Below are 11,468 nucleotides of genomic sequence, written 5' to 3'. Positions count from 1 at the left end.
GCAGTGTGCCCAGGCGGGCAAGAAGGCCAGTGGCTCCTGGCCTGGATTAGGAATGGTGTGGCCAGCAAGACCAGTCCTGATCTGCCCCAGCTCTGCACACAGACATTGCTGCTGTAGCTCCAGAGAAGGGAACAAAAGGGGGATCTCAATCGAAAGTTTGCTGGGAGATCCTTTATTTCATTTAAAGGCACTGAGAGCAAAGCTTCTCATTGACACAGTTTGGGGCCACAGAAAAGGTGGCGAGAAGTAAAGTTAGAAATAGCAGAAACAATGACTTTTTTTGTGAAAAGTATTAAAAAAATATAACAAAGGGAAAAGAATGCCATGACCAAATGAACAAGAACTATTAAAGATGGCCCATATTACAAGTGATTTACAGAAATTGGTGAGCAGTTTAATGTTTCTGAAACCATCCAGTCATCAGTCTCCACACTGCAGCCTTGAGCTCCTGGTTCCTCAGGCTGTAGATGAGGGGGTTCAGGGCTGGAGGCACCACCGAGTACAGAACTGACACTGCCAGATCCAGGGATGGGGAGGAGATGGAAGAGGGTTTCAGGTAGGCAAAAAACCCAGTACTGAAAAACAGGGAGACCACGGCCAGGTGAGGGAGGCAGGTGGAAAAGGCTTTGTGCCGTCCCTGCTCAGAGGGGATCCTCAGCACAGCCCTGAAGATCTGCACATAGGAGAAAACCATGAACACAAAACAAAAAAATGACAAACTGGCAGTAACCACAATGAGCCCAAGTTTCCTGAAGTAGGATTTGGAGCAGGAGAGCTTGAGGATGTGTGGGATTTCACAGAAGAACTGGCCCAGGGCATTGCCATGGCACAGGGGCAGGGAAAATGTATTGGCCGTGTGCAGCAGAGCATAGAGAAAGCCACTGGCCCAGGCAGCTGCTGCCATGTGGGCACAAGCTCTGCTGCCCAGGAGGGTCCCGTAGTGCAGGGGTTTGCAGATGGACACGTAGCGGTCGTAGCACATGACGGTCAGGAGGAAATACTCTGCTGACATGAAAAAGACAAACAGAAATAGTTGTGCAGCACATGCTGAGTAGGAGATGGTGCTGGTGTCCCAGAGGGAATTGTGCATGGCTTTGGGGACAGTGGTGCAGATGGAGCCCAGGTCACTGAGGGCCAGGTTGAGCAGGAAGAAGAACATGGGCGTGTGCAGGTGGTGGCCGCAGGCTACGGCGCTGATGATGAGGCCGTTGCCCAGGAGGGCAGCCAGGGAGATGCCCAGCAAGAGGCAGAAGTGCAGGAGCTGCAGCTGCCGCGTGTCTGCCAGTGCCAGCAGGAGGAAGTGCCTGATGGAGCTGCTGTTGGACATTTGCTGTCTCCAGACATTGGAACCTTTTGAAGAAGCAATCACAGTGACAATTGAGCGGAGATTTCTCACAGAAAAGTCAAAGCCCTTTCTCACAGACCCTTTCCTGCCACTGAACACCTCCCCCTATGTCTAGGGGACATTCCTTCACCTTTGTTGCTGGAGCCCTGATTGCTGCTGGCCAATGTTGTGTCAGGAGCTGGACCTTGGCCTGCAGGACACCTGGGAGTCAGCCCTGACCCCCAGTCAGTGCAGGGGAACAGTCAGAGCAGGGGCAGTCTGGGTTTCTGAACTTGGACAAAAAATCTTCCGGTAAGGCTGAAGAGTTGCCTGGGTGAAGAGATGGGGATAAGAGAAGGCAGAATGAGAGATTCTGCTGCACCTGAGGAGAAAAGAGAGTCCAGAGAGTCAGGAGGATTCTCTGAGGCTTAGTGCAGACTGAGAGGAGCTGCTCTGTCCCTCTCTCCTCTTCCAGCTGCCCTGGTCTTGCACCTTTCTGAAATCCACTCCCGTGTTGCCCTGGACAGCCAGGAGACACTGCTGAGAGCAGAGGGATCCCTGGCACACAAAGTGGCTCCTGCCTTTCCCAGAGTCAGGAGAGTGGGCTCATTGCCAGCCTCCCAGGCTGCCCTGCCCAGAGCTCCCCGGGCACAGGGAGCTGGGACACCCCATTGCTGTGCTCAGCCTGCACAGGAGGAGCCCAAGGGCTGGGCCTGGCCCTGCAGCTGGAACTGCCATTCCAGAGAGCGCCTCAGCAATGCCAGCAGCACCTGGGCAAGGCAAGGGGAGAGAGAGCCAGGCCTGAGGAAAAGCCTTTCCCTGCCCAGCCCTGCCCAGCCCCTGCCAGGCAGCAGCAGGGCAGGACAGTGGCCCTCAGGCCCTGGTCAGCAGGGAATGAATGGGCACATGGCCGGAGAGATGCCCTTCATCTCTGGGGCTGCTCTGCCAGCCCAGGAGGGACTGAGGGCCCCGAGCCCCCGGGCTGAGGGCTGTGCTGGCTGCGAGGGGACACAAGAGCTGTGCTGCTCAGGGCAGTGTCTGCCCTGCAGGGCAGGCCCGGCAGGTGCCACATCTGCCCTGCAGCAGGGCTGCCCTCAGCACTGCCTCCCTGCCTCCCTGCCCCCAGCTCTGCTGCTGGAGCTGTCCCAGCCCCAGCTGCTCCTGTGGCCCTGGGCTCCTTCCCTGCCAGAGCTGCCACAGCCCAGCCCAGCCCCTGGGCCAGCCCTGCCCTGCAGCTGCTCGGCCCTGCAGGGATTAAAGAACAGCTCCCCCCAGCCTGGGCACCATGGAAAGGTGATGCTGCATGGATCTGGAGGCTGGGCAGGTGCAGGCACTTGCTGAGGCTCCCAGGAATCCTCAGGTGATGGTTTAAGAGTCTCAGCCCCTGCTCTCCTATGCACAGCTGAGTGTCCATTGCCACCCAGCTGAGCCAGGGAAAAGTGGGAGCACAGATTCAGGAAAGCAGAGACCCAAGAAGAAACTCCTGCCCTGAATTAGCTCATGACAAGTCCCCTCAGAAGGGGAGCCCTGCTCTGCAGCACATCCTCCTCCTCCTCCTCTTCCTCCTCCTCCTCCTCCTCCTGTGCCACAGAGAAACTGGGAGAGTCCTCCTGACACATCCCTCAGGCTCTGGGGTGTGCTGGCTTCAGGAGATCCCTCCAGGAGCACAGGGGACATTGCCCTGCACCCACACACTCACCATGCACAGGGCTGTGAAGATCTTTCCCCAGCTGAAGTCTCAGCTCAATGTCTTCCCAATCCTGATTGCCTTCAGCCTGTCTCTGCCTGGCTCCTGTCCCCTCAGTGCCTGCAGGCAGAGCCCTCAGCCCTGCTGGGCTGGGAGAGGAGCTGGCCCTGGAAGAGCTGTTCCTTTAAAGCTCAGCAGCACAGACACAGCACAAGGACTTTAATGAGCCTCTTGGGGATTTGGTGTTGTTTACATCAAAATCAGTCCCTTAGATTGTCTTCAAAAAACTTCTCAAGAACTCAAAATTAAATTGAATCTCTGAAGTTTCTTGAAGTTTTAATGGGTCCCACTGAGGGACACGACTGGGAAAGTGTCTCCAGGTTCCAGGTAGAGCAGAACCCTGCAGGCAGTGATGACAGCTGGGGACAAACAAGGCCAAGGTGTCTCTGGTGCTGAGCAAAGCTGGATGTGTTTGAGGAATGCCAAGGGCCAAGGCCTGAGCCCCAGGGCCTGGCCAGGCAGATCCTGTCCCTCCCTCCTTGCTCAGGGCTCTTGCCGGGATGGGCACTGGCATGTGGGGATGTGCAATGCCAAGGGCAGGAGCATGGGGCGGCCCCTGCCAGGCTGCTGAGCAGGGACAAGGAGGCCATGAGGCCCCAGGCCTGCAAGGGTCACTTGTCTCCTGCTCCTGCCTCAGGCCCAGGCCCAGCAGCCATGGCCAAAGTGCTGCCCAAGTTGGCTCTGGCAGGGCTGTCTTGCAGCTGCTGCCCATGCCTGTGCCCTGTGCAGCCCAGGCTGTCCTACGGTGTCCCTGCCCTGCGCCTCTGTCCCTGCAGGCTCTGGAAACAGGTCCCCCTCTACCTTTTGGACACACACCTTGCCAGATTGGAATGTTGTCCACATGGATGGCTACAGAAGAGCAAAACATAAATTCTCATCCCTTTTTTCTGAAAATATAGGATCATAAGTCCCTATACTATGCTTTGGTGATTTTCATTATAATGAAACTGACCTTTCTGAATAGAAGGGTGTCCTTCTCTGTGTGTAATATCTAATTCAAAGGTTAAAATATTTAGAATTATTTTAGGCATTGGAAATCATGACCATAGCACTCCAGGAAGGGGCCAAGTTAGAATCCATGCGTTTTGCAATACAACTATTGTTCTGGAAGCTTAAAACATAACTGAAGAGGACAACTGGGAAGTGACTTTGTCCTGCAGCCTTATGGTGCATCCTTTTAAAGAAATTCTTGTGTAAAATTATAACTAACCTGATGCCACTTGTATTTTTAGAGGACAAAAAGGGGTTATTAAGAGTAACTAAGGCCTATCCATCAGACATTCTATAAATCTTTAGATTACTGAGCCCCAAAGGATAAGTTATCATGGTATACCTTGATAAAGGGTGCCTTTATCAACACCATATGGACCACCCCATAGCTGGCCTTTGGACACTCAACTTTTCAGCTGCCTCATACAGACATGTTCATACACACAGACAAGAGTGCAAAATGGTTTCTCATCTGACTCCACCAGATCCCACTGGCTCTGCAGAGCAGTCAGAAAATACACATTGAGTCTAATGAGGAAACAGGGCACTATGGAACAGTGCAGGCTTGGCCTTGCAAGCACACTGATCAGCATTTGTCAGCATCTGTCAGCATGACTGATCCCACTTATTGTATTCTTTTTTCCTATTCCTTTTTTCCTCTCTATTTTCCTATGTCTATTTCTCTCCAAACCACCTTAATCCCTCCCTTTTCCTTCTTTGGTTCTTCCCCTAACATTCCATATTAAGTCTAGTGAAATTCAAAAATGCTGCTTCCTTGCACCCCAGTATTAACCCTGTAACACTAGGCACTAATACCAGCCATTCTGCAAAGCCATCTGGAGAGCCACTCTGCTGACTGATGGTGATAAGTTTTCTTCCCAGACCATGAGGCTGAGGTGCTCCTGGAACATCTGGGAATGTTTTTAATTATTTATTTAGAAATGTATTTTTAAATGTAATGTATTTTATTTATTTAGTTAGCATCTTTTACCATGGTCCACATGTTCCATATGGTATACCATGTCCCCTGCTGTCGTGAACGGCGGAAGAAATGCCTCACACAATATGCGTGAATGGCAAATCCCAAAGTTTATTGAAAACTCACACATATTTATATTGGTGTTAATGAAGCTTATACATATTGCAAAAGCTGAGCTCATTATTGGCTAAAGCACACTTAGATCAACCACACCTACTTCTATGCTCTAATGATTATTTTGTTTCTATGTTTACATTCTTCTAGCTTCTCTACCTAGGATATCTTCATTTTCTGGCAAGCAATTTTCTCCCCCATCTTCCCGTTTCAGCGAAGGTCACTATGACCTTTGTCAGTGATTGGACACTGGTTGCATAATCCCCAGCTTGTTTCCCCTATCCTTATCCAACGGTATCACATCGAAGTGGCCTTTCTCAGCTAGCTAATTATCCAAAAAGCTTGCCACACCCTGCTACAGAAGACTCCAGGATCACTGCTCTTACTGTCAAAATGAAGATAATACAGAATAAACTTCTGTCCTTCAGTGGAACCAAACTAATGACAGAGGTCTGATGTGAATATCTCCTGGTCACCTTGTTACAGTGATTGACAATGGTGTTGGCCAAATAATATCTCCCAAGGCTGCAGCCATTTTTTGGCAATGTGGAACAGGTCTTGGACCACAGAAGCCATGTTGTAAAACTCATCCCCCGGCTGCCCCACCTGGCTGGGCCCTTCCTTTGCTGACAGCTCTGCCTCCTGCCTGCCTCTGCCTGCCCACACAAAGCCTTGGGCTGACCCAGACCCCTTCTGGGGATGTGTTGCACCACAGCCCTGCCCTGGGAGGGGAATTCCTGTCTCCTTGTGCTCAGTCTGGACCTCCTCAGCTGCCATTTTTATTAATTCTTTCTTTTTCTGTCTTTTTTCTATTGTGTCAAAAGGATCCACCATCTCTTAAACCACCCTTCAATCCCTCCCAGGCCTCTCCTCTGCTGTCCTCAGTCTCCACCCCACTGAGCACAGAGCTCCTCTGTCCCTGTACTGTGCTCATGTGCTTGAGGCCATGGCTGCCTGGACAGGAAGGACGGTTCTTTTCTACAGGAAAGAAACCACAGAGCCACAGGGTATTGAAGGCAGATCAGAGGCAGTCACCAGAGGCCAAGGCAAGCCAGACCTGTCTGTCCTTGCAGCTTTTGTCTGAAAGCAACCCTTGGATATTTGTGGAGTTTTGGAGGTGGAATTCCATTTCAGCCATGAGTGCCCTGACCAGAATGACAGTTCTTCTCCACAGGAAGGAGAGGGCAGAGCCCCAGTGTTTCAAAGGCTGACTAGAGACAGCTCAAAGGAGGCCAAGGCCAGCCAGACCTGTTTGTATGGCAGCTTTTGTCTGAGAGCAATCCTTGGATATAAAGAATTCTGGAGGTGGATTCCCAATTTTGGTTATGGACACATGCACTGAAAGATGTTCTTTTCTATGGAAAGAAAAGCACACCCACCCTCCCCCCCCCACATTGTTTTGAGGACAGATGAGAGGTGGCCTCCAAGATGCCAGGGCGATCCAGAGCTGTCTGTGCTGGCAGGTTTCATATGGGATAATCTGTGGATTTAATCAAATATGGAGGTAGAATGCCAGTTTCAGTCATGAACCCCTGGAGGAAAAGGAGAGTTCTTTCCCACAGGATGGAAAACACAGAACTCCAGCGCTAGATGAGAAGCAACCCTCAACATGCCAAGGTCAGCTGGACCAGTTGAGCCAAGCCAACCAGAACTTTCCCATGTTCTTGGATCCCTGGGGCCCAGCAGCATCACAATGGCCTCTTGGTGTCATGAAACCCCGGAGTATCACAAGAGATCTTTGTTTCCATAAGGCCCAGCAATACTACAATGGTCTCCTTGGCTCTGCAGCGGCAGAATGGCCCCTTGCTTCCATGAGGTCTTGCAGTGTCAAAATGGTTCCCTTGGTTCCATGGAAATGCACAATGGCACAATGGACCCTTGGTTCTATTGGGCTCCCCAGGATCACAATGGAGCCTTGGTTCCACAAGGCCTGCCTGTGTCACACTGGCCCCTTGCTTCCATGAGGACCTACAGTGTCACAATGGCCCCTTGGTGCCATGGGGACTCAGGATGCCAGAATGTTCTCATTGCTTTCACAAGTCCCTGCAGTGTCACGAAGATCTCCTTGATTCCCCAAGGCCCTGCAGAGCCCCTTGATTCAACGAGGCTCAAAGTGCCATAATGGTCTCCAGGATTCCATGAGGCCCCAGAATGTCACAATGGACTTTTGGTTCCATGAGCTTTTGTACAGCCTACAACAGTGTCCTTGTCTCCACAGTGTCATAATGGATCCTTTGTTCCATGAGGTGCCTGGCCTCCCACAGCTTCTCAGAGACCTTCTCCCCCTCAAGGTCCCCAGCAGCCCCTCATGGCCCCTCAAAAGCCCTTCATGGCCCCTTACAACCCCTCGCAGTTCCATCATGGCCCATCACAGCCCTTCACAGCATCCCACAGCTCCTCACAGCCCCTCATGACTCCTCACAGCCCCAGGCCTGCGGCTCCTCCCGAAGGAGAAGGGGTCGGGCCCTGCTTGTTCTCCTTTTATTTCGGTCCCTTCACAGCCACGAGTGCAGAAAGGCTGAAATGGAGCCTTTCCCCAGCGTTTCCCTCGGGGTTAACTGCGGGCTGAAGCTCTGTGCTGGCGCTGGCCCAAGCGCCACCATCCCTGCAGCCACCAGGCCTTTGCTGTCCCCCCGTGTCCGTTCCCTGTCCCCGAGTCCCGCCCGGCTCTGGCAGCAGCAGCAGCCGCAGCGCAGGGGGCGCCGGCCCGGCCCAGCCGGGGCTCCCGGCCAGGAGCAGCAGCAGCGCCGGCCCCTTCCCACCTGCTCCTGCCTCGGCTCCCAAGGGCTTTTTCCAGCTCAATTCTGGACTAGAGCAGCAATCACCCACACACAGCCCTGACTCCTCAGGGCCTGCCTGTGCTGCCCTGAGCCAGCCCTCAGAGGAAGAAAGGATCGGGTTCCAGCACTGTTTTCAGCACTGTTTTACTCACCCTGAGCTGACAGCAGGAGGCTGCTGTTGCCTTTGCCTTTGGGAATTGGAGAACCTGGCTGCTCTTGCCCCTCTTCTGCTTGCCACTTGAAATTTATCTGTAAAACTGCAATTGCCTTTTTCGATCAGCGCTACCCAGAGTGCTTTTGTGATAGTGAATTTAAGAATCCTTAAAATCAAAGGGGTTTGAGAAAGCTGCAAAAGGCAGGCCTCAGAGACAGCAGAACTGGGATTAGAGCTAAGCAGTAGACATAAGATTTGTCAGCAGAAAAGTTATATTAGAAGTAGAAAGTAAGGACAAATAGAACAATGGTTTTTGTATTAACACTTGGTAGACTAACTCCCTAAGCTACAGAGAAGTATATCTAGTGAGATATTAGGAAGTTCTAAGCTTGAGCTCTGTGCATTGTGTTTTAAGGCTAACAAGCAGCTATTGTACTCAAAATAAGCAAGCACTGTTTTAACCAAAGGTACCTGTGCTTATAGTGGTTGGATGGAACTACCATCAATATGCTTTTGCTTTGTGGGATTAATAAAACAACTTTTAAAGTAAGTTGTAACATTGAGTTCTTTGTCTGCTGCTGAGGACACGAGCTGCAGGCATCTTCCCATTGTCATAACCATGTAATGAGACTGATGCTGGAAAATAAACAGCGCTCTCCCCCTCCTCCTCCTCCTCTCCCAGCACGGCACAAATTCCAGCTCGGAGGAGGCTGCCCCAGAGAGGGCTCAGGCTCCTGCTTCAGCCTCAGTGTCCCTGCAGAGGAACAGGGCATCTTTCAGGCACTTCCACAAGCTCAGGGTTCCCATTGCATGGGGAATCTGGGATGAAAATGGCCTTGTGAGGAAGGACAAAAGCAGAGGGAATGAATTGGAAATTATTAGGAAAAATGGTCCTTTGTACAGGCAAAGCTCACTAAGTCATTCCCTGCATTTCTCCTTTTCACATTCTTCCAGTCATCTCCTCAGAGGTCCAGCTTGTTCTGGTGCCTTTCATGAACTGATTGTGCTCTTGATTTATATCACTGCTGGAGATGTAGAAGCATCTGAACTGAACACTGAAACAAACTCCCTCTGTCCCCAAGCACTCGGGCAGCTGAACTGGGAGGCAGGAGAGCTGGGAGCAGCTGCCCCAGCACCCAAAGCCCTGCCAAGACCAAGCGACTGCATTGCCCAGCTCAGCCTCAGCCGCTGCCCCTTTCTCACCATGAAGGGCTCCTCAATGAGCTCGAGAAGGGCCCTGAGCGCCAGGCGACGCCTCTCTCTGCACTCGCTCTGCAGCTGCCTTGACAAGATTCGCAGGACTCTGTTAGCAGCATGTTGACTCAAGTCCAGGAACTGGAGGACCTGAAAGGCACAGGCCAGTGACAGGGTAGCCAGCCGGCAGCAGCCTGGAGCCGCACAGGCCTGGGCCCGGGCAGCACCACAGGGCGCAGGCACTGTCCCAGGCAGCTGCGGCTCCCAGAGGGCAGAGAGCTGGGAGGCAGCTGAGCCAGGCAGCGCTGGCCATCAGGCTCACCTCCACAAGGAAGGCCAGGCCGGGCAGCTCCCAGCGTGGCTCCTGTGTGCTGAGCAGCCACAGCAGGTAGCAAGCGATGCGGGAGCACAAGGGGATGGAGACACAGCACATCTCCCTGGCAGGAGAAAAAGGAGCCAAGCCTGTGGGCCAGGGGGACAAAGCTCTGCCAGGACTGACACCCAGAGCTCTGCTCTTTCCCCAGCATCCTGCAAGGGGCCCTGGGCTATTTGGGAGGCAGCTCCTGCTGGGCACCCTCCTCTGCCAGCCTTTTCCAGTCTGCTTGGCCATCCCTCAATGACAAGGCCCTCTGACCCGTGACCACAGGGACTGTGTGGAGCTCCCTGGGCCCGGAGCACAAATGTCAGAGGCTGTGGGGAGAAGGGGCTCTCACCTGGCCAGCAGAGCCACGGCATAGTGGTGGGTGTCAGCACACAACAGCGTGTCCCAGCCATGTTTGCGTTCAATTGCCACCACCACATCCTCGTGCTGCATGCGGCAGAGCAGGGACTTCAGGGTCCGCACTGCAAACCTGTGTGCACAGCAAAGCCCAGGTGACGCTGGGAGCACTGGCTCCTGCCTAGGGACATGGCAGGGACAGGAGGAGTGGGATGGAGCACCTGTTGGGGCTGGTGGCAAGGCCGTATTCCTCCTGGCATCCCTTCCAGAAGGTACGGACCTCCTCTGTCATATCCAGAGTGCTGAAGAACACTTGGGAGAGCAGATGCACAAAGAGGCGGGGGAAATAGACCGTCACCATATGTGGGACACAGGGCACCTGGAGGACCTTCCACATCACCACGGTTGCCTGCAAAGGACAAAGCCCCCCGAGACAGCGCTCAGTGCCCAGGTGTCCGTGTGGCAGGGCCCAAGCTTGGCAGGGAGAGGCCCGGAGAGACGCAGGGGGAGCACGGGGCCTGCTGGGCCTGGAGCTGCCCCTGGGCCAGGTTTCAGCCCAGCGCCTGCGGCAAGGAGATGCAGTGGGGGAAGGAGGATGGAGAGCTGCTGGAGAGGCGGCCTTGGGGCCAGCAAAGGCCAGTTAGAGAAACTCACAGCCAGGACAAAGACACCCGTTTTGTCCCCGTCGGAGGTGCACGTGCTGTGCTTGGGCCAGCTGCCAAGCACATGCAGGAGGATCAGCAGCGCCGGCTCTGCAGTCCTGGGCGAGCACATGATGCTCTTCCACATGGTAAAAGCAGCTCTGTGGGGTTAGAGCTCTGTCTCAGGGGGGTCTCAGACACAGCACGGGGGCCTGGGCAGCAGTGGGGAGCTGAGCTGGCTGCCAGCTCTGCCTCTACCCACTGCCACTGGCCAGCAGCAGCCAGGCAGCCCAGGCCTGTGGGGACAGGCCCCTGAGGGGCAGTGAGGGAGCATGGCAGCAGGCTCGAGGCCTGACGTGCCAGGGCTTGCAAAGGGAGCAGCCAGAGGGCCCTGGAACTCTCTGTTGCTCGGACACCTGGTCCAGGCTGTACAGGCTGATGAGCTGGGGAGCCCTGAGCCCTCTGGGCAGGTGGGCCCCATACCTGTCACAGGACGGGGCCACACGCAGGAGCGTCACGACTACGTCAGCGGGCTGTGCTTCCGTCAGATCCAGCAGGCTCCTGTTCAGCCTGTGCTCAGCAAACTGATTGGCCAGGAGGCACTGGTGGATGTACCTGACCAGGGCGGGCACCTGGAGAAGGCACGGGGACACTTGGAAAGCGGCCAGAGGGAGGAATGTGCCCAGCTTCTCCAGACAAGTGCTTCCCTTGCCACCACGCTGCCATGGCCTCCAAGAGTTCCAGTGACCAGCAGGCATGGCTTGGGAGAGCAAGCAATTCCTGGGAGGACCAAAGCCTGGCCACAGGCTGCTTACTTGCTTTGGGTT

The 11,468-nt window shown here is 54.0% G+C and overlaps 1 protein-coding gene across 1 annotated transcript; it reads right to left on the bottom strand.

Annotated features, from left to right (window-relative positions):
* Positions 1-394: 394 nt before the first annotated feature.
* LOC139603703 (olfactory receptor 14A16-like) lies at positions 395-1,327 on the bottom strand. The gene has a single exon (XM_071454590.1). The coding sequence runs from the start codon at positions 1,325-1,327 to the stop codon at positions 395-397; it is 933 nt and encodes a 310-aa protein (XP_071310691.1).
* Positions 1,328-11,468: the final 10,141 nt, after the last annotated feature.

This window comes from Agelaius tricolor, unplaced genomic scaffold (genome assembly GCF_023055355.1).
Source record: "Agelaius tricolor isolate 1412-34295 unplaced genomic scaffold, bAgeTri1.0.p SCAF_40, whole genome shotgun sequence".
Lineage (NCBI taxonomy): Eukaryota > Metazoa > Chordata > Aves > Passeriformes > Icteridae > Agelaius > Agelaius tricolor.
Note: the sequence above shows the minus strand (reverse complement) of the source record. Positions and strands in the feature narration are given on the sequence as shown.